Genomic DNA, 24,623 nt, shown 5'->3' on the forward strand with positions numbered 1-24,623 from the left:
CATTTGCTCACCGTTTCACTTCATCGGCACTTTGCGCTATAAAGAAGCCTTGTGTATTCGCCTGAATTTTGGCATTACGCGGATTTATGGATATTTTGCTATCCGCGCCCTCTTCGGCACCTTTAATTTCAATAGCTACCAGCAATAATTTCAGTTTCGAGAAGCACAGTCTGTGAACAGAAGTTGACAAATACGAAAATATTAGTATTTACTAATAAAAATAATCATAAAACTTCAAATGTTGAATAAAACACTATGTATTAGAAGTAATTTCGAAAAAATATAAGTGATAAGTTGTAAAATTAATTGGAAAAAAATTGTAATATCCAGTATTTACAAAATTTGTCATGACTCATAAGGACACACAAATATAACGAAAATTCATGCAGACACCGAATGTGATAGAAGTTTATTAAAAAGTTTGTGTTGGAAAAAAGTAACAAAATAGTGTACACAATATTTTGCATGCAAAGACAAAAAATCGCATGCGATAAATTTTTTTGTATTACATGTAAGGGTTTAATTATAAAATAACACTAAATAAAGTACTTACTATGCGCTTAAAAATATAAAAAATATTATTTTTAATAAATTAAACTATTAATTCTGCGCTAAGCAAAACAAGCAGCCAACTACCGAAGCTGTAGACAAATCACATTCACATTCACTTCTTTCACGAGCGACACGACGACAGCAGTGTTGCTAACAGGACACATGCCAACGAGGTATCTAGTATGCGTATGTGTTGTGAAAGGTTTCTGATATTTCGTAAGCAATCTATGGACCGGGTATGTATGTTAGTATTAACAGCGGATTTCATTATGTTAAGTATATGTGAAGTCAATGTTATTGTGGCGTATAACTGCAACTGTTTGTAAAATGTTAAATTACGGCATGAGTCTTATTTTAAGGAAAAGGGGTATGAGCATATATATCAGCATAAAAAATCGTGTCCAAAGCATGCAGCAATTACATGTTCGTATATAGTGGATAATAGGACATACTTTGGGGTAGTGACGTTGATTGCTGATTAGTTAAATTAATTACTAACTAAGGTTATACACTTTTGGGGAGTGGGGTGTAAGCATTTGAGGTGTTTTAAAAAATTGTCCAAATATATAGAAGGTATTCTTATATTACATAATATTATTTGGGTTTGTGACTGTACAGCTTGCATTAGTGGTATGTGTCTAAATAGCTGCATAGGGTTGTAAGTTACAGAAGTAAATGTATTATTTCCATTAATGTAGCTTCAAAATGTTGTTTTTTATATTAATTAATATAATATATATATATATATATTTTTTTTTTTATGTAATTTGTAGACAGCTATATTAAGTGAGTAACATATTTTCGAGATTTAGATATCAAAGATTAAGCACTTGAGCTCTGTTAACAAATTGGACGAGTGGAGAACAACAGTTTACGTCCAAAAGAATCGCTTTCAGTTGGATTAACTCTAAATCTCGAAAATCCCCAGATAATGCAGGAGGCAGGCGGGTAGACAGGCATGTGGTTGAAACTATGTGCGTACAGATTTTAAAGGTTTTATTTGGAGTTAAGTTTTGGTTTTTGTTAAACTATTATATTAATTTCAGTACAGGACAAAAAAACAGTATGCAAGACCGTAAACATTCCAAGTAAATTCAAAAAATTTTGGAAGTTATGCTTTGACTCACCAGCGGGGAAGAAGTGTAGTAGAGGAAAATATGAATATTAAGTTTAAAACATTTTTTTAAATTTATCATTTTTATAAAAAAAATTAGAAAAATTTATAAAAATTATGAAAATACTGAGAACCAAAATGCAAAAAATATTGAAACTAAGTTAAGAAAGTTTATTAAAAATATAAAAATTAAATATATACTTATAAAATATTTTTAAACCCTATTCAATAAATTATAATCTAACAAATATTGTGTTTATTAAATTAAATAATTTTTTTGCCTGCATTTTTATTTATTTTTTATTTACTCACTCAAAATTAAATAAATTTTACCTCAAGAAAAACTATATACTAATAATGGAGACATTAAAAATAAAATAATGATAAATTAAATAATAAATGAGTAATAATTTAGAATTAAAATCGTTTTGTTATATAAGTAAGTCAGATATACTGAAAAAAATTTATACTAAAGCAAATAATGCTGAATACTAAAAATTAGCATAAAAAATTCTATATGAAAAAAAAATTTAAACAAATTAAATAAACATTATTTTTTTATTTCAGTATAAATGAACTGGCATTACTGATAAAAATTGACATGTGTTTATATACAGTTATATAGTTTTATTTACTCCACCCTTTTTTATATATTATAAATAATCTTTAATACAAATATTAAGAAAATTATACAAAAATGAACTAAAACCAAAACTTGCTTAGGAAAATATTAATTAATAATAAAACTTGGAAAAGTAATAAAAAAATTGCCTTATTAGTTATTCATTATAGCACTACTTCACTCTAATACACCTCACTTCTTTCCCTGCACACGTGCGTCTCATTTGTGTTGTTAGTAATAATGATTAATTGTTTTTAGTTTAGTTTTTTTTTTTTTTACTAAATGCTAAGTAAAATGCAGGTACTTTTTAAAAAAATATTATTATTTATAAGTACGAAATTTCTGTTTAGTTTATTCAATGTAAAGTAAGAAAAAAAAATTATAGAACAAGAGTAGATAATTCGCTTGTTTCGGGTCTTACTCGCTGGCTTGTGGGAATGTCATGCCGGTAAATGAAGGTGAGAGGGTTTCGGTGTACATCTCACACCCGGTACCTTGAAGATAATCGTTTTGCCAGGCCTGTGTATCTGGTGACTGAAAGTTAAAAATGATTCGAATGTGGTACGGATTTTAGTAACCAAAAACCAACAAGAAATATCATTATAGCAAATTTTTATATACAATCGAAACTACCAAATACGCTATGGAGGGACTGGGCGACTAGTTAGATAGATGCAGTTGTGAATTGCTGCGGTGCAACGAGGAATGCAGCAGACACTACGCATTGTTCTTGTGTACTTTACAGCATAGGCTAGGAATTGTACGTTATATGCTTGGTCCTTAAAGGGAGTTGATTGAGTACTCTCTTTATTACAAGAAAGGATGCAAGGCTTGATTTTTCTAATTAATCAAATTTACTCGTTTAGTCTACTACTCGATGTCGTTGGAGCCGGATAAGTGCAGCTTTGACAACACGGGTCTATCGCCATGCTTCTAATTTCGGGGCAAAGTTCAACGGGCCACCTTAGTAATTGTAGTATTAGAGGTAAATATAAGCAGAATGCCAGATTTCATATTCACATTCAGATGTCTCTCTTCGCTCTCTCCTACTAAGCAGCATTGACTGAAGAACTTGCACGCGAGCGGACTATTTATTTGTTATAAAGGTAGGCATACATGGCGCACTTTGATTTATGTACAAACAGAAATATTCCTACTTTATGCAGTACAAAATAAAAAGAAAACAAATAAACAACCGAAAGCTAACTTAAAAGCGCAATTATTGTAAAAGTTTGGCATATTTGCAATGAAAACAACAGAAAATGGAACGTAATTATGTTTAAGTATGCTGGTATATTGAGTATGTATAAATGTTAAAGAAAATATTGCATAAATGTTCATTGCACATGATTACTTTGTGTGTTACACTAGGCGCCGAAGTAATAGCACCACCTGGGTAACTTTTACTTTTGTAGACAAACTTCCGACACGAAATTTTTTGTTGCTCAATGTAATACTTGAACCGTTTAATACCAAAAAAACTTATAATAATAAAAGTATGCCACCTGTTGGGATATACCATACATAATATGATCTTATAGAACAAAGAAACGAGCAAAATCCCCTTAAGACTACTTGAATTTTTCTCACAACCTTCTCGAATATATTTGTCTTGTAACGATCCAAAGAATAAGATTTTTGGTAATACTTTTTTAATTTATAATATATTCAGCGTCAGATACATGTTTTCCGAGGTTCTTCTGGAGGACGGCTACGGGATCAATTGAATTAAAAATTTTCCCAAATGAATCGCCCATTATTGAAGTACATTAAGTTCTGTAACACATTATTTTTATTTACATATGAAATAATATGCTTTTTAAAATTAAATTCACAAACAATTGCTGCCACCTGTTTAAATTTTTTAAATTCATTACTACAATAATAATATGATAAGTATCTTTCATTATTAGATTAATCTTTGTTGTACATTCATATATATATAATTATACAAATTACTCGTGATTTGTACCTATTGAAAGAATGATCGTCTAAGTACCCACTGAAGTAAAGTAATTACCAAATATATTCATGTTAAAAAACTTCAAATACGTGAAAAGATGATGCCATAATCAGCGAAAAAGTATGCACAATTTTAAAATAAACTTGGCAATCTCCAAAAACCTTAAAAATAATGAATCTGTTCACTTTAAGTCATCCGAATTAACAGTGGTGCTCTTACTGGTTGCCAATTTTTTAATATGCTGTGACTTTTTCTATACGAAAAACGTTGTATATGCTCTTTTTGTCACTAATACGTACGTAGGTGTTTGTGTTGTTTTCTTTCGGTAAATGATAGTTGTGAAAAACTGTGCTTTATCCATTTCAATATTTGTTTGTTTTTCGGAATAAATAATATTCCTTTAATATTTCTCAAATTTTAATTGGTTTTTTGTTCACAAATATTAAATAACATGAAAAATTAAGATTAACACTGTTTGCTGCTTTGATTTTTTTAATTGATTTTTGCATGCGGGGAGCAGCTATTTTCCGCTTTCCTGAAGATTCTGTTCGAAAGTGTTGGAAGAGCAATTGTGTTTGATGTGGTTTCAATATCATTATGTTTACTGTAAACAGGTGAGTTAGTAATATTGTATTCTGGTGTGTATCGAACTGATTCCCCTTATCTTCAATCTGATAATAATTGGACCTTGTACGAGCTTTTACTAATAATCAATCAGAAATTAACCGAGGAAATTATTCCAAACGATTTTTTTTGTTAATGGGTACATATTTACCTTGGCAGAACCACAGCTGAAAAATAGGGGTTCCTGCAATCTGAGTTGCAAGCTCTGGCTAAATTGTTGATAGGTTTTGGGGTTTATGTATCATATACACAAAATATATTTTCCCTAACTCTTCTTATATTTCCAACCTGAAAATTTTTAGAACGTATGCAATCAAAATAAGTGAATTTCCATTTTTTTTCCAGAATGTTTCAAAAAGTTTTAGCTATGAGAAGTGTTGGTGCACTTTTGGTAACGTCCTCTTAAATTTATATATATACTTCCAATTAATACAAGACGAATTCGAATGAACAAAAAAAAGTATATAATAATTTTAATAATTTAATTTTATAATTTCTTATTTAATAGGTTTTAAATTTTTAATAATAGAAAACATGAAAAGGAAACTGCACAACATCCAAGGCATTTGTAAAAGACATTAAAAATTCATTGGAAAACACCACGAAAATATGAAAACGAAAACTAAACGCAAATACCAGTATACTTTATTGAGAGAAGTGTGAAGATTCGCCAAGAAAAGAGAATAGTTAGAAAGTAAAATTCGTAAGAGGCAGTGTGTTTACGTTTTGCCTATGAAATTTCGTTCAATTTACTTGTATTAATTACTCACAACTAATTAATTGACACATGGAAGAAAAATACATAAAAATGCCGTCAAACAACAATAAGAATGACGTTTGAAAAAACATTTAGAACGAAAATTCGACAAACTGGATATTTATTGTTGTAGTATATATGTACCATAGTTCTGTTAATGTACGTGTATGCGTGTGTGTTTGTGTATGCGAATTTGAATGGGTGAGTGAATGAGTTGTGCTGTCGATTTCATTTTTCAAATCAATATTCATTTGTAGTTTTGTGTATTACGTAATATGAATAAGATCGATTGATGTGGGAATACTATTTAAAAAAAAAAGATTATTAAGAGAGCCAATCAGAAATGCTTATGTAAATATGTCAACCAATAAAAGAAAACAACAAATAATTAATGAGTAACAAAGCTCAAATATACATTTACGAATATTTGTAGTAGATACTGTATATCATACGATAGAGGTACGCATACGAATATGTTATATTGTTTGAAGGTAAGTTATTCGATATACACGCCAATGCTCGCGTTCAAAAACTTACTCAGTGGCCTGAGCAAATGGTATTCCAATAAATGTGGGACTCAATGTTTCAGTGTACATTTCCATGCCAGTGCCGCGCAGATAGTCATTGGTCCAGGACTGCATGTCTGGTGACTGCAGGTACATACATATTGTGGTTGTTGTTGTATATATTGTGAGGTATGAATTAAAAATATTGTTTTGATTATTGTCGTAACATATATAAGAAGATTTTTCTTAAAGAAATATGTGTAGGTTCTTAGTGCTGCTGGGCATAAGTTTACGTTTTTATAGTACATCCAAACTGAGCAATAAATGGAACAGTGTTTAGCCAATTTGTATAAGCTAGTTTTATTGGAGCTATTGTCAGATTTTTGTGCCTAATTCTATAATTCCATTACTGAATGGTAAAAAATTTTATAGTCACGCAGAATTCAATACATCTCTGACGCCATTGTCTTGCCGTTGTTTCTTCTCGTTATTTTTATATTAAACAATTAATTTTATTTTAGTAAATATTTGAGAAATTTTGCTATTTTCATTTTTTTACTCAATACTTACAGTCTTAAACGATCGCATCGCAAATAAATTCGCCATCATTGTTGAGAAGCCCGGCGCCAGACAACTCTGCGCAATGAAGCCAAGTTTAAGTTCGGCCAGACAAATGACATCATCACCCTGTTTCCAATCCCACGAGGGGATGTTGAGTAAATAAGCCTGAAACAGAGATGTTCAAATGTTGTGAAATGGCATTGTGTTCTTATTTCTCTATCTCTTTAATTTTTTTGTCATGAGGCATGTACGGCAATGCCTCGAAATCTAGCTCATAGGCCAGAGTTTGCTAAAGTAATGCTACATTTTTTTCCATTTATCTATAATTTTATAATAATTTGAATATCAAAAATATTCTTTTATACTTGTAGTTTGTCAGATGTTCCAACAACAAAAAATATAAATTTAATTCGCTTTGTCTTACCTTATTATGATATTGCATAAGTTGTATAATCACTCGTATGTCTTCGCTGTAGTTTTTGATCGAGATGACTCGCATAATATTGGCAGCATCTTCAGCATCGGGATCTTGGCAATATTTATTGGCCAGTACCAAGCAGGCATCAGCTTCGTGTACCTGCGCCACAACCAATCAAATCACACAATGAGCCAACGAAGCGGCACGAAGAGATATAAAGAGCAGTTAGTACAAATTAAGTGTATAAATATTTTTTATTGTAATAGAAATATATTTATAATAGTGGGGGTGGTGGCGGTAGTGATAATGAGCTCTGGTGAAACGTGTGGCTAATGAGGTGAACACAGAAAGCGGATTTTATGCGCGAAGTTTTGGTATTTTAAACAGTTTCTTGGAGCATAATGTTCAAACATATTCATAAATGGTTTCTTGGAAAGTTGCCGAAAGGAGCGCGGGATGAGGAATACTTTTGATATGCAATGAAGTAGCGAAGTTATGGTTTTTGTCTAATAACATATAATGCAAAAATTATTTTAGCTAATTCAAAAATTAACCTCAAATAAAATATTTAGTAATTCTAAAAGACAAAAAGAATGGAATTAAAAACTCAAATATTGGATTGAACAGGCGTGCTTGAATAGTATTTAGTGTAACTTTCATGCAATAAAATATTTTTACTTAGTTTGTGTAACTTTTATGCAATAGAATGCATGCTACATGCAGAGTCGCAATGATCAACAAGAATAGCGAAATACGTATACTTTTTTACTTATATATACGAGAATGTTTGTAAACATATTAATATAAAACATGTCAATTAAGGCTATGTAATAAATATTTAAAATAATTGTGATTTTATTAGCAATAATTATTTTAACTGTTGAAAATTAATTTTATATATTACAATTTATTATTTTGTAAGCAGGATATACACTTTTTTGGTAAAAACACAGTTTACTAATATTTTATATTGACAGTTTTAAAAAAAAATATTTATTAAATCAAAAAACTGTCTGATATATTAAAATTATTTGTATTCTTGAGAGCTAGTTTTATTTACATCTGGGTTATTATTTATTAGTTCATTTGATAGATAATTAAAAAATGTATTTATTAAACTAATATACATTAATGATGAATTTTTGACTACTCAATGTGAAATGCTAATAATTTCCACTCAACAAAATAATTTAAATACAATATTACATGCTATTTACACGCTAAAAAATTGTAAAAATAAACGTCAGCAGCTTAAAATAAACGAAAAACTATATCTGCTTTATTTACTTGAAATTTCAGTTACTAATACGCCATGGAGCACTTGAATTTCATATTGAATGATAATTTCTTTAGAACTCATAAATATTTTTAATAGCTTATATAATTACATATATATAAGTTTTAAAATATATCAAATCTACTTATAAAAGCATTATTATTTCGACAAAAAGCATCAAAGTGAACTTTTTTGTATGCAACTATAATACATCTACTCAAAGATTGAACAATAAACTATAAAAATATACATTTATTTATTCATACATTAAACAACATATTAGCCACATAAATTGTATTTACAAATACATACATATATATACAAAAGAATTATTAATAGACATAATTCTGTTTTATAATGAGTGTGCATAACTTTGGTTAATGTAAATTAGGTTTCTTACTTAAGTCTTTTAATATTATAAAACTTTTCATACTTTACACCGCTTATACGATCAGCTAATATATTAATTGTGACAATTCATTGTATTTGTACATAAATATTAAATTTTCCTGCTTGTTGTTCACTCACATTTTTGGTTCTCATTTTAGATCGATTGCAAATGTACAAACCTTATGGTTTCAAAAACTTTGGTCGAGGCTAGCTTTAAGTCAATTCAAATCATCTATGTATAGGATTGTAAATTTTTTGAGAACTTTTTCTACATTGCAATAAAAATTGTTTGGAGGAATTGGTTGTTGAAATTTGTTTGTTCATTGAAATGCAAAGTTATGTGAAATTCAATGAAAGGGCATATACCTACATATATGTATTAGACAAACAAAGGTATAGGTATGCGGGCTTTATTATGGTTTCGAATGGATTCCGAAATATATTTCAAAAGCGCATTCATTCATAGTATTTCCAAAACAGATGAAACAAATCAAATAAAATAATATGGGACACTCTGTTGCTGTCTCTTTGTATGAATTTTGTTTTCAAATTAATTATTTTTTGATTAGTTGTTTCAAGTACCAGGTATACCATAAACGTTGAGAATATTCAATAATTGATTTTTGTGATTTTTTTCCGGTTTAATTGAAGACTCGTTATAGCTTATCTGATGAATTTCAATTGGTTTTACTTATTTGACATGTAAGAGTAAATAACGGTTATAAATAAACTTATATACTTTTAGGGTTATGAATGTATGCGTACATTGATAAAAAATAGTTTATAATATTATCTATAAATTACTGTCTTTAAAAATATTATTCACATAGACAGTTAAAAACAATAAATATACGAATATTTTATGGAAATCTTTTTCATCATATTTTTTATTACAAATTTTTATTGTGTGGGTTGTTGTACCAATAAAGATACGTTCCAGATTACACGTTGCGAAAAAGGGCAGAATACCTTTATAGACGAAAACATTTCACAATTTATTTCATTAATATGCTACGTTTATTAAACTATCTAAAAAATCTAAGGATCCTTATTTATTTCATGATGACGATTATCAGATTAAGTGACTATAAGTAATAAGTAAGTGACTATAAGTAATATCATTATCAATCATAATTTGGTATTATAAGTCAGTTAAGTTAATTTAACTCAAAATCGGAAATTTTTGTGATATGCTCGAAGAGCAAAGGTGTTTCTTTATTATCGAAATGATGAATATTTAACAGTGTATACACAATAAGGCTCTTTAGAAATTACCACGGAAGTCTGGAAAATATACTTTTGTATTTCAAAGAATAATATCCATCAAAATACATCAAAGTATCTTGCCTAAAAAGCATATGATGATATTGAATGACATTTCGTATCATATTGATGTAGCTATTACACAAACAAATAAATACAATACACCAACCGAAACAATAGAGTGAAAAAATTAAAAACTAAAAAAATAATCGACGATTACACTTAACTTATAAGAATAGATTTTGTACGTTCTAGCATTTGATTATTTCACGATGATTGTCAAATTCACACCAATATTAAGTTGTTTAGACACTTATACATATGTGAGTATGTTACGGTTTATTGTAATTCATGACATTACGAGTACGTGTGAATCTGTGTGAACGTGTATGACAGTTGTGTGAACAGTTATGGACAGTTAGTTCAATTAACCAATTATACACAACACAAATCGTGAGCATTTTCATATTTATTTGTTAATGAAATACGAAAAAAATCATTAAGCAAATAACAGTTGAAAATAAACGAGTTAGTTGGTTGAGAAAAAAGAAATGTTATAAATTAGTTTAACAAAAATTAGTGATGAAACAAATGGAGAGGTAATTTGAACCAAGTCAACGATGACACAATAACAGATGAACAGTTAGATGAGCAATCGAATGTTTACCTTAACCCGTTGCAGATCAATTGGATTCATAATAGTCCCTTGAAAGAATTCCACTGTGGTAAAATGACGTTTGAATAAACCCTCTAGTTCCAAGTCAGGTGGTTTTCTTTTGAATTTGTTGTTTAATTTAGTTTTAAATTTTTTAAATTTCGATTTTTAATTTGCGTTACAATATTAAGCATTATATAAAATAAAAAAACATATAGTTGTTCGTTTTGGTTTTCAAACAAGGACAAAATCATTGAAGTGGAAACGATGTTTTTGGTTGAGATTTGTTGTTTTATGTGGTGAAGTTTATTTATTTTAATTTTTTTTATAGCAGGTGTTGTTGTTTTTTCGGTTTATTGATATTGTTGTAGACATGGTTGTCAGTTTTGAATTATTATATTTCAATTAAAATATGGAATGGAAGAAAAATAAAATATGCAAAACATTAATTCCGTATTGAATGGCGTATTTTTTAACAAAATGGTAAAATCGGTGGGATAAAAAGTGGAATGTAAACAGCTCTCGAGTTTTAATACTCTTACTCTTACGAATTGTTGTAGTTATTACTTTTCGACTTGAGTTTTAGTTATTATAAATTGAGTGTATAATATATAATTTAAGATATGTATATAATATTGGAAGCACTAATATATTTTTAATACCTTGATAGTTAAGCGATTAGACCCGAATCACGATAAAAATAAGTACAATATTTTGGAAGGCCCAATACATTTTGGAAAAAAATTGTGTTTGAACTGGACTTTCCTTAATTCTTAAAGAAGTGAAAGCAGTAAAAATATTGTCCTTAAGTTGATACAATTTCATTTCATATTTATGTCAGCTTGTCAATATTTGTTTAAAATTTCTGAGGTAAATCAGTTATCCGCCTTTGTTAATGGCGCTATTATCAGAAAACTCAATAAAAATAATGCTCGAAACTAGTCGTAAAGAATAGCAAAGGCTTTTAGTGTTTCTTTTCGATAGATTTTGAATTTAAAGTGAATGATAAAAGAATACTCGCTAAAACTATAAATTGCTATATTTTACTCCGAGTTCAGTAAGCTCGGTTTCTATACAGACTCTCAAGCCAAAAGGCATGAAAAGAATGTTGGGTAGGAGTCGCAAAAGTTATGTCTAGAAATCTTTGACACAAATCACAAATTCAAAACTGTTATTACTGTCTGGAGCTCAGAGTGAAACTATTGTTAAGAGGTTTCTTGAGAGGTTATAATCGAAACTTCCCTGTCACAGATAACGTGATATACTTCAACAATAATATGAGATCATTACTATCTCCCATCGAGTGGTTTAGGTCATATACTCTAGGTAAATATTTTTTTATCTTTAAAATTTTCTTTCTTTTTTTCTGACGTTTCCCCTTGACCAACATAAATTTTCCTTTCTAGATTTCGGCAAAACAAATTTACTAACAAAATTTTCTTAAAAAGTGCGACATAAGGCATAATATAATAAAATACTATTGTATATTATTATTGTTGTTGTTAAGTCATTGAACCGCTTTGCTTTTCAAGGTAGTAAATACTTATTAATGCAAATATTGTTTATTTATATTGTACAAATATGTAATAAGTAAACTTTTTTTAATATAATAATCATAAACATTTAACTATTATATAATATAATAAACAATTACTAAAAATAATACTTCAAGTTTTTAAGTTTCGAACGGTATATTATAAAATAAGATTAAATCGTTATCTAAAAATACTAAAACTATAGAAAAACACATTCGCTGGAACTTACTTAAATCACGGTTTAATAATTTCAGCATAAATAAAATACAATTAAATTTTTATATATTTTTATGAAATATAGGAAAAATAATTTGCTAAAGAAACATAAAAATATTAGTTATTAGTATGAGCTGTTGCAAAATGGGCATCTATAGAAGCTTTTCTTTTGGTATTAAAAATTTTAACATTTGAAAAAATTCATCTTAAATGCTACTATAAGTAGTACTACATATAGCTGTATGTATGTATAATTACTAAACGCTCTAGTAACGGAATAAGAAATCGTTGGCAAAGACTTACTACTTCAAACTCTCAAACAAGACAATATTGATTAAGGAAAAAACGTCATTCCAAATTGAAGCAGTGATGAGGAAAAAAATTCTAGTGTGTGATGCAGCCTTTCAAAGTACAAAAGTACATAATTAAGGGTAATAAAAGTACAAAATAGGAGTGAAAAACAAAACAATAGAATTTCATATATATTTATAAAGAAAAAAAAATAGGCTGAACATGAAATGCAAGGCTCGGCTACGAGCAATTTCAAAGCAAAATTGCAATTACAAAAGAAAAATGAACGTCATCCGTTGATAATCAATCAAAATCTGGCCACTGATTCAAAGCAAACTAACAAACAAAAATACACGAAAGAACAAAACACCGAAAGGGAGCAAAAAAGGTAAAAACATATTGTGGAATGCAGCCGTTGGCTAAACCTTGGATGAATGAAAAATAAGATAATCAACAAAACAACAACAAAAAATATTAAATAAGAAACCAGATGAGTGGAATGTCGATGGTGGTGGGTGGTATACACTAGAAGAACAGACCAGAGCAGAGAAAACGTAATCACGCCTTTAGAAAAAATCGTGGATCGTGGCAAAGTTGAGAGTTAGAAAAGATTAATTGAAAGGGACGAATAGTAGAAACATAGTATTGCATATATGTGTATAACTATTTAGTTATTAGAGAAATTTTAGGTATTAAAATATATATCAAATTTCAAATAATAACTATAAATATACATATGCAATATTACATTAATTCACACCACTAGTGGTGGTTATTATCTGTTAAGGGTGGTAATGATAGCGACTGACGATGATGTGACATTGGCAAAGGTATTGACAGCTCACTATTGTCGTAGTATTGTGATGGTGCTGGTGTTAATTGTTGTAAGGTGGTAATTACTAATGCTAAGTGATAGTTAGGCGCTTGGGTGAAGGCGACGAAAGGACACACCAAAATATGTATGTTTACAAATTTTTAATAAATGGCCTATGGAGTCAAGGTATACAGTGGTCAACATTTGTACTATAGGGCGATAACACCTCAAATACCTCTACTCAACAAAGAACTTTTCTTGTTGGTGCAAATGATTATGTGTGGCATTTACTATGTTCAATTTAATGACAGTCGTAGCTAAATCAGATGCCGAAAATGTTTTCCATTAATTTGGATAAGGATTTATGACAATCTGAAGAAGTGAAAAAGTCAAATTTGTACTTGTATTTTAAGCTGGTGTAAAATGTCACCACAATTGAAATTGACAGATTTTTTACAGCTATAAAATTGTTCTTGGTGAATTGGGTATACATTTTTATTTCACTTTGATATCGATTTCAATTCATTTGACAAAAAGTCATATTAAACCAATTTTGTAGATCATTAAACTCCAAGAATAAGAATATGGGAAAGCACAATTAGTAATGCGTCAATTATATATTTTCACAAACGTGTGAACTATAAAAATCCTTAATCAAAATTAAATGTGTGTTGTAATTAATATTTTTTGAAAGGTCAGCACCATTGCTAATAAATCTGTTTATACCAAATATGTTTGAGAATCAGTAAATATACTAACTGATAACTGAGTGACTTGAAATATTTCTAAGCTTCCATGTTTTGACGTTCATGATGCACTGTGTAATTTTTGAGAAAAATTTCGCAAACTACTTACTATAGTTGTCTTCATTTAAAAATTGACCACTACGAGTATTTAACTCTCACAATCATTCACTACAAATTGATTACTGTATTCCACTTGACTATTATATGACCATAAAATATGCATTATAGGGCGCTAGACAGACTAGTAAACATTCACACAACTACACATTGAAACCATTCACTCATAAACACGCACATAGTCGAATTCAATTGGAAGCAAGAATTTAACCAATAACTGCCTGTTGTAGGTGTTGCTCGTGGCATTTTAAATTTGGTTTTCTTATAAAGTGGAAGTAACGGGTCTCGGCAGCAGGTGCACAGAAATGTGTGTTTGGGATATTTCAATTCACAATTCCAAATTGCAGTTTTTAGTATGCTCTCTTCTCTTTATATTTGTTATTGTAGTTGTGTATATGTGTACCTTGACTCGCTCCAAATCGACGGCATTCATCATGGTGCCCTGAAAAAACGCCACCGTCGTATAGTGACGCTTCAGCAGACCTTCTAGCTCCAGATCAGGCTCCTTGCTATACACAGAGTTGATTGTGAATGTTTACAGTATTTATTAATTATTGGGTTAGACTTTAGTTAGACTTTTTACTATTGGTCAGTGTGTTAATTATTAAATATTTGTTTGCTGGTTTTAATAGTGTTTTATGGTAAAATTTTAGGGAAAAGTACAAATACTTATGAAATATAATCATAAATTGTTATTGCAATTTTTAAAAATTAATAGTATAACTATATTTATATTGCGTAATAAAAATTTTACTCTAGAATAATTCAAATACAATACATTAGAGAAAACTATTGCAAACATTTTTGGCACAGAAAACCCAAAAAAATATCAAAAAAAGCTTGAATTTTATGTATACTTCATAATAATCATGAGAGCATAAGAAAAAGCTGTTTCTCTATAATTATACTCTTCAAAGAGGAGAGCAGGTTTGCAAGTAGAATAGGAGACTGTGAATGTTGAAAAATTATATAAAATATAGCTTTTTCTTAGCCAATCCATGGTTCATTGTCATTTATACTCTCAAAAGTTTATATCTGTACAATCAAAAACGGGGTTAGGCTTAAAAGTCCCAAAACAAAGCCCTCAAAAGACACCTTCGGCCGCGCTTTAAAAAATAATCCTCGCCAATCAACTCCGGGGTATCAACACTCTTTTTTGAGTTTGGGGATTTTGAGTTTGAAGATTTTAAGTATGGGTAACTTAAATTTAACGATTTTTTGTATTGGTGATAGAATTTTTGCTGATTTCGAGCCTTTTCCCCGAAAAAGTACTTGGCTTTTTAGCCTCCTTGTCGGTTTCTGTGCTGGGTTGCTAATCAATAAAAAGAGCGCTCTACATATTTAGAACATTTTTTAAAAACTCATAGATGTTATGAAAATATTTTACAGGTCAGAAAGGCTCTCTCTCTCTCTCTCTCTATCTATCATGGATTTTTTGAAAATAAATTTCAGGTCAGAAAGATTCTCTGAGACTAAATGCTACCAACAGAAAGTAGTTGCAACAAGTTGAGAAGTCTGAGAATTGGTAATGATATCAGAAGATTACACTCCAATCTAAAAAATAGGTCAAAGTAAATGATCAATCTTGATCGCAATGAAAATTAAGCATCTATTGTTTGCGGTGCAGTGTGTTCTTTATGTAAAATTTAAAGGGCAAAACTGGAGGCTTAAAATTAGTGTTAGGAGGATAGCAGAGCTTCTGCTCTCTTCTAATTTTATAAAGAGAAGCCACAACGATAAGCTGTTGATACAACAAGAATAGCTAGCGAGCAAAATCTCTGTAGCAAACTGGGACTTTGTAAATTAACTACTATCGAAAACTTACTCGTATAGAGAAAACTATAAGATCACTTCTTTCGGTGCAGTCTGGGCTATAAGGCTCAAGATGTTTGCAACAGTTTATTATGGAAATATATATGTATATATGTATATATGTTTTAGATAACTAATGTAGGTAGATACAATATAATTATATAAATAAAACAAAATAACAGAACCTACTATATGTATAAGTAGTTAATATGTATCTTCATTTATTTACTATATATAATTTTCGAATGAATTTTCATTGGTCTTATTTCATTCACTATTTGTAAATTCCAATACATTAGACACATGTACGAGTATATGTACTTACATAAACACATACAATAAATATGTACATACAGTCGTATGCATAAACACATAAAAGTGCAACGACAGAGGCGAAAAAGAATTCAAAGAGGCGACTTACCGATGTAAAAATACCACCTCCACGTCCACATCTTCTCGATCCTCGTGCAGGAAATCCTTTAAGAAATGCGACACTGACTCGTACGTTATATGTCCGCAAACGACAATATGTCTATGCATTATTAATGAGCGTGTCAACAGCACCCAACATCCATACACAGGCACAGCATGTCATAATAAATCGCAATGACACAACAAGAAAATTGCCAAGAGCGCAACCGGCCGCAGCGGCAAGCAACCGAGTGTCAAAGTGCAGGCAGGCCGAGGAATGGATGACGTAGCATTGCAGTTAGGACAGGTCGGCAGTATGCGTGTGCCAGCGTTTGTATGTGTGCGTATGGAACAAACGATTTTGCATATGAAATGCAATTTTGTTCGATATTTGTACGAACAGAATAAAAAAAGAGAATTCGATTAGAAAATTTGGTATTGACAATGGCTTAAGAGTAAACATAGCACGTAATATGTAGAATGAAAAGAAGTATATAAATATATTTCATACATATGTATATATACTTTTACATACATTAATGTTAATAAAATTGTATATATGTGTATTGTTGAGTTGTAAATAAACTAAAAATAAATATATAAGTGTATACTGTGATACATTAAATACTCATATAAGTGTAGTGTATATAATGCATTATTTTGTATATATGTATGTATGTATATATGTACATTGATATATAAAATTAAAATGAACAAGTTAATTTGTAGGCATATGTGTGAGGCGTCAAGGGGGAAATATATTTCATTTGAATGCGTCTAAGTTATATTTTGTACATAGTTAGGCATGTGGCTGTATTGTGTAGTTAATATTAATTGCATACATTTTGTGTATTTTTGTCATTTTAAATGCTATTATATATGTACAAATGCATGTTGTATGTCGAACGCTGCTCCAAAAGTCTGTGTGATGTGTTAAGAAATACAGTGGCGCGCAAAAATATGATTTCCAAAGCAACCATCAATGGGAAGAAAATCACATTTCTTCAAGCGCATTGCACTTCAAATATTAGTAATAATAAGTTTTTTACAATATTCTAGTGTTGTGTTTGTTTCACGGCATTAATGTTTCTGCACTTGTGTATGTGTTTTTTTTTGTGTATTTGTATAAATTGTAAAAAAGTGTTTGTGTATATTTCGTTTATATTATTCAGTCTCAGCTTTGCTGTTTTCGTTATAAAATTACATAAGTATATATTTCATGTATAAATTGCTAAATAAAAAGTTTAAAAAAATATATTAAAAATTAAATAAATAATCGAGCACTTAATTCATAATAAGTTTAAATAGTAAATATTAATTAAATGAACATATAATATATTTGGGATTTTTAAATCATATGATGAATAGAAAAAAAATGTTTATTTAATTTTTTTTTTAAAACAAAAACTTAGCTATTTAGTCTGCTACCCCAGAGTTTACCTTAGGAGCATACATTGAACTAACACTATACTACAGCTACAAAATTTCGTAGAAAAATATTGTTAAATAAATAAAAATTTAGACATATGCAAATGGTGAAAATTGTTTAAATATATTGAATTAATTTAATTTTTTTAATCAATTCCAATTAAAATATTGTATTAAATACTAAAAACTCGCACCCTACACCATTTTGTTCAGTTCGTTAAACATAAGCGACTTTATGGTAAATGTAAATTGTTGGCAATTAATACTACAACAAGGAAAAACGTTAACTTCGGTTGCACTGAAGCTATAATAGCCCTCTCAAATAAAAAAGTTTTCCATACAGCAACTTGACTTTGATGGTTCAGTTTGTATGGCAGTTATAATGATTCGATATCGGCTGTTCCAACAAATGATAAGCACCTTGGGAAGAAAAGGATGTGTGCAAAATTTCAGATCGATATCTCAAACACTGAGGGAAAAGTTCGCGTATATATTTATATACATTCTACGATCTCCGACGATTTTCAGATTTTCTTCACAATATCAATAACAATCGAAATAAAGTACATATTTGGCAACTGAGATGTCATCAACACTTTGCCAAGCCCCTCTGAAACTCTCTAAATAGTATGATCTGGGTCAAATTCTTGGCTTAAGTTAACATAAAGTAAGCAGTAATTAGCTTGAAGAGTGGTTTGTTTATCATAATAGTGTGAGTTGGTATCAAAATTTTTTGAAATCGGTTTATAGCCTCTCCTAGCACCCTTACACCGAATGAAATCAATAAAAGTAGGTGAGCGAAAACTTGTGTATTTGGTTTTGTTTTTTTTTGTTTTTTGTTAAAGACCCTCTACGCCCCATATGTCTTCTGCCCTTCCCGCTAATTTTACACCGCATATTTTGGTCAACACGTGTTATATTTTAGTAAAATTTGGTGTCAATTTATATTACTACTATTAGTGTTTTATATAACACTTTTCTAATAACGTCTGATTTTTCAAAAACCTGGTGACTTTCGAATTGTTCACCATTTGCATACAATCCTTTAAAAATTAAATTGAATTTCAGTAACTTTGTGTACATGCAAACATAAATTATAAATATTCATACTAGCTACTGGAAGAGGTAGACATGGAAATCATCGTAAAATGCTAAACAAATTAAAAACACTCATACATACTTAGAGGCTACACAATTGAAGTGCACACATCAACATGAACACTACACATGCCGCGCTTATTTGTTATTTAACGTTATGCTATGCTGTGTTATGTTATGCTAAGTTATATTTTGTTATGCTATGCTATGTTTTGCTATGCTGTGTTATGTTATTGTATGTTTTGTTATGCTCTGTTAGGTACATAATGAAGTTGATAAAATGACATGTATACATGCACGAGCACTCTTTTAATTATATTTTTAACATTCTAAATTTCGCGCTACACACATACATAGACACTAACAAGCATACGTGCAAATATGATCTAAACTTAAGCAACTCTTTGCTTTATTTATTTATGATGTACATTAAATGTTATGTTCAAAAGAATGGTCAACGAATTGCATATGCCATGATGTTTTTAATGTGACAAATTGTGTGAACGATTCTCTTTTCGCTGTGAATGTCATTGATGACATAGTTGGGTGATGAATGATCGATAGGTGTTGATTTTTCTTTTTGCTTTACTTTGATATACCTCAATTAATAACAATTTCTGTCTACTGATTTCTTATTTCAACGATGCTATGAACGATAATGGCTGGTGAAAAGTATGGAAGGGAATGTGGAATTTTTTGGTAACAAATGTTGAATATGTAAAATGAATGTTAGTCATTGATTCACCAATGAACTCAAGCGGTCGCTATAAATGATTCACATGATTTTTTTTTATGGAATTCTTGAAGATGTTATTGATTTCGCTAGTGATGTAATGTTTGTGCTTAGCGATTTCAACTACTTTTTGTTATATATATTTGTATTTGTTTGTGTTAAATATGGACGCACTAATGCTCAGGCAGTGGTGACTTTAGCAAAAACTACTTGCGTTCTTATTGAGAACAAAAAAACTCTGCAAAAATATAAATTCTTGTGTGTGCGCATGTAACGAAATTGAGTGGATATATGGTGGTAGAAGGAATTTTCAAAGCAATAAAATGTGGTTGTCAAAATTACAAAACACAAATGTTGCTCGAGTCAAACCAACGAACGAACAAACGTAATTTTTTTGCATACTTAATTTTTTCTCTTTTCTGTGTTGGTTTATTGTTTGTTGTTTAGAAACTTAATGCCTGGCCACGCATTTTAGTCACGACTTTGTAATTATTATTTTTTTATTCTTGTCATATTCGAAATATATTTACAATCTTTTAATATGACACATTAATCTTGATTTTATGATTTCTTACATTTTTGGCTCCTATAAAATATGAAATAAATATATTGAATTCGGTAATTATTGTTATAGTAGGTTTGTAGTTGCATTGCTGTATGAATGAAATCGTGTGCGATTTGGTGGTGAAATGAGAACTAAAATTCGTATGAAGGATTCATGAAGTTGTGCAGAAAATTTAAGAATAGTTATGAGCTTGGCTGATCATTCTACATAAATACAGTAATTTAATGGGTGATTACTCGTTCTCATGGATATTCGTTTCGTTTCAATAACTGCTAACTAAGGCTAATTTTTCAATGCACGTCTTGCATGGGTTTGAACACAAGATTTTAAAGGTTAGGTAAATATACTAAGTATGAGCAAAATTAATATCAAATGTGTCGAATTTTTTTTTTTCGCTGTATACCTCAGTTCTAAAATGAACTATCAATCTAGAGTGTTCCTTAACGGAATAAAAGTCAAAAAAGTAAATTGAACAAATAAATATATTGGGTGAACAGTTGTGGGCATAGCAAATTCAAAAGCATTGCATCAAAGGCACTTGAAAACATTAATTTAATTTGTAGTATTTGTTGTAAAAATAAGATATTTCAAAAAAATACCATCTCTTTGGACATAAGTTTCGCATTACTAACAATATTGACAGCTTTGGTTAGGAAAATAATAAATTATGTTTCAGATTACTTCAGGTCTTTAAAAAATCTGATGACAAGAGCTATAGTAAGTTTGTACTAGTATTTATAAATATTTCTGTACTCCTCACCAACACATTTGACATTTATTTTGCAACTTTATGAAAATAACTAATTTTTGCACTATAAACAAAATGCTTGTTCAATATTACTGTGTACATGTATGCATATGTTGTTGTAGTTAATAAAAAAAAACAAGTCAATAACAATAATGGGTGCTCTACGCTTACTGCCTTTTGTTCTGCGTTTACCTCAGAAAGTCCTATTATGCCTTGTATGAAAGTAGGCTAGCTTAAAAGTTATTGCCTCTGCCTATAAAAACTAGTTTTGTTTTAAAAGCTATATACGTAATATGTTTTGTAGCTTCGAGAAAACGGCGTAACTCAAAAAAACTTAATTTTCGTACAGACACACACAAAAGTGAAAACTCTTTATATTTAAAAACATATCACATTTTTGTATATTCAAAACCATTTTGATAACGTTGACCACTTAGAAAGCTAAACAGTTTATTGAAAACGTTGCAGCGATTCGTTTTGTCATCTCTATGAGCGCGAAATTCGTGTTGACTTCCCTTGCTGGCAAGTCTCTTCATTACATCAGTAGTTTATGCATCCAGTTATACAGTTATTGATGATTTTTGTTTAGTATTTTGTTATTAACAAAATTATCACCAGAACATTACTTAAGCAAAAAGCAAATTTATTTTGAAAATTTCAACGTATAATTTTCATGAGTTTTAGGCTATTTGCGCATTGTTAATAACATTAGTATGTATGTCGATACTACACACCAAAAAGCACATGAAGTTTACTTTTTTATATTATTTTATGGTGAATCTCTATAATTAATCACTTTAGACAATTATATACGACAATATCTTAATTATTTTAGTTTACTATGATCTGATGTTGCTTGCGAAAACATTTAGTTAAAAGCAAAACATTTAAATGCAATAAATAGTTGATCAATTTTCACACTACGCAATTGAATGCGCCAAAAAAGCTGATGAGTGTGTTGTTAATTGGTGGAGACTAACAAAAAATTTGTTCGAAGAAATTTGACTTCTTTTAGCGTAACGATTTTGAAACGTTGGAAACTTGGAATTTTGTAACACCTTTAATAATTAAGTTTTACTTATTATGCATATTTTAATGCGCATTTTGAATTTCGATGAACTAGTTCGCAAATACTTTATATGTTAAATGAACAGTTTTTCATACTTTCCTAAATGTCTGCATATGTATAAAAAATGCTTTGAAGCGTTGTAAACATACATTCAGACATGAAACCGTGTTCCATATATTTCTCTCATAATTGACTGAAAATGTTCAGATGCAACTGGTTGTGAAATAGTTCTTTCAATTTATTGATTTTTATATGTTTTTAATACTTTATATAACAAAAATGGGTATATATGAAATCACTTTGAAAAAATTGCGATTTCAGCCTATAGCGTTATTAAATATTTTTCTTACAAATAATGGACTTAAAAAAACCGGAAAGACTACTGAACGAAGAAAAATTCGTACCCTCCTTTATTTCTTTTTATTATAGTCGATACATAAGGAGTAAATTGATTATTATTCCATTGTTCTAATATTTCATGCGTTGGAAAGCTTCTGCCCCTGTGCGTCTTTTTCAGTAAATGTTATTCATTTGAAGCGTAAGCAACGGTATTATTTTCACTCAAATAATATGTCGAAAAGTGTTTTTGCGGAGGTAATTCTTCATTACTTAAATGTGAAAAAAACATCAGCCGAAAGTCATTATTTTTGGTGGAAGTTTATGGTCAACATGCTTTAGCTGAGCGAACAAGCCAAACGTGTTTTGTATCATTTAAATGTGGTGATTTCGGCTTGGAAGACGACTAACGTCCTGGGTGGCTTAACCAGTTGGATAATAAAGAAAAAGAAAGTGATTTATTAAACTAATTTCTATTACATTTTGGCCGTGAGTGATACATTTTTTTATCGATGCGTAAAAAAGATCACAACTTATTCCTGGGTTAAGTTTTTCTCCATATAATGTACAAATTTCTAAATTGTTTTCATAATATATTAATTTGCGACCATTATAAATAGATATTAACACATATTTTTCTTACTGTTTCCTTAATAAAGATCAAATTTCTTACAAATGTAGCTTTTGAAAATACTCTCGTTCCTGCCACGGGTTTTAAAGTGTTATCGTATATACACGCCTTTTAACAAAAAATAATCTGATAAAAATCAAATAAATTACTGATACAAATATTGTTTTTATCTGGTAATACTATTTTTTGTTAGTCTTCGAATAATGCGATGAATTGAGAGCGAGCGAGATTAAGAAGTCAGAGTAGAGAATTATGTTAGTTGTTAGTAGAAAGAATTATAGAGATATAAAATGAGTTCACTGCAAATGAAAGTAAAAAATTTCGAAATACAATTTGTTATGTTTACATCAAAATAATGAAAATTTAAAAGTCGAGATCTAAATCGATAAGAAAGTATGGGTAGTGAAATGGAAATTCACAATCGAATTTGTAAGTCGAAAAAGAATTGATTGATATTGGAGAAAAAGTTCAATTCATCAGATTATTACAATAATACACGCTAACAATTACATACAACTTGACGACAGTACTTATTACGATTAATTGAAAAAAATATACACACAATAAACACCAAACGCCAATTAAATTTCAATTTAGGTTTATATATATATATACTTTTGTTTCATTTTTTGTTTCATTAGTTACAATTGTTTATTTTAATTACAATCCAAATGTTTTAAAAGATAGGAAGAGAATAGACAGTGAAATCCATATTTGATAATGAAGTTACGACGTATAGTTACGGAGAAAGAAAAATCAGAACAAAATCGAAAATACTTTATGAAAAACGTTTGCGCCAATATGGCATCGCTATTAATGCAAAACTATAGACGATTTATATGTCTTCTCTTTTATTCGGGTTTACTATGCAACAGAAAAATTGTTCACAAATTTAAAGAAATTTGTTCTGCTTTACAATAGATAATTACAATAATAATAACAACACAACAAACACAAAGCGTGCAACATGAGAAATGAGCTCTTTAATCTGAAACTGCTGGAATGATTTTCAAATATAAAAATAAAAAATAAATAATTAATTAAAAAAAAAAAATTAATTTAAATAAAGTCTCGGCTAACCAAGAAGGTGTAAGTAGTTAATTAAATATTTAAGTACATTGTAATGTTACTTTTCAGTACTTGAGAAAAATAAAAAAAATCAGATATTGACTTCAGTCTTTTAATTTGAAAAAAAATCAATTTATTGAAGGGTGTGTGCAGGTATTAATTAAAATGACACCCTTCTTTAAAGTGAAAATACGGAATTTTGAAATTAAAAAATAGACAGTTAACTAAGGCGTTTAACAATAAATGTATTAAAATGGTGTAATTTCATTTAATACCCATTTGGTAAGTAACATAAGGCCCTTTT

At 29.4% G+C, this 24,623-nt stretch overlaps 1 protein-coding gene across 37 annotated transcripts in view; it reads right to left on the minus strand.

Annotated features, from left to right (window-relative positions):
* The window catches only part of slo (calcium-activated potassium channel slo), a 122,285-nt gene that overhangs the window by 39,474 nt on the left and 58,188 nt on the right, over positions 1 to 24,623 (minus strand). For 18 of the 37 annotated variants that reach the window (XM_036357015.2, XM_036357029.2, XM_036357012.2 and 15 more), the window contains 6 exons: positions 16,654 to 16,764; positions 10,714 to 10,819; positions 7,124 to 7,276; positions 6,709 to 6,864; positions 2,710 to 2,822; positions 12 to 170 (listed from right to left, as the gene is read on the minus strand). In XM_036357015.2, the coding sequence (XP_036212908.1) occupies positions 12 to 170; positions 2,710 to 2,822; positions 6,709 to 6,864; positions 7,124 to 7,276; positions 10,714 to 10,819; positions 16,654 to 16,764 (798 nt within the window). Of the gene's footprint in view, positions 1 to 11; positions 171 to 2,709; positions 2,823 to 6,169; positions 6,283 to 6,708; positions 6,865 to 7,123; positions 7,277 to 10,713; positions 10,820 to 14,823; positions 14,930 to 16,653; positions 16,765 to 24,623 lie in introns of all 37 variants that reach the window. The other 19 variants (XM_036357031.2, XM_036357030.2, XM_036357014.2 and 16 more) reach the window with 3 other exon arrangements.

Source organism: Bactrocera oleae, chromosome 2 (genome assembly GCF_042242935.1).
Source record: "Bactrocera oleae isolate idBacOlea1 chromosome 2, idBacOlea1, whole genome shotgun sequence".
NCBI lineage: Eukaryota > Metazoa > Arthropoda > Insecta > Diptera > Tephritidae > Bactrocera > Bactrocera oleae.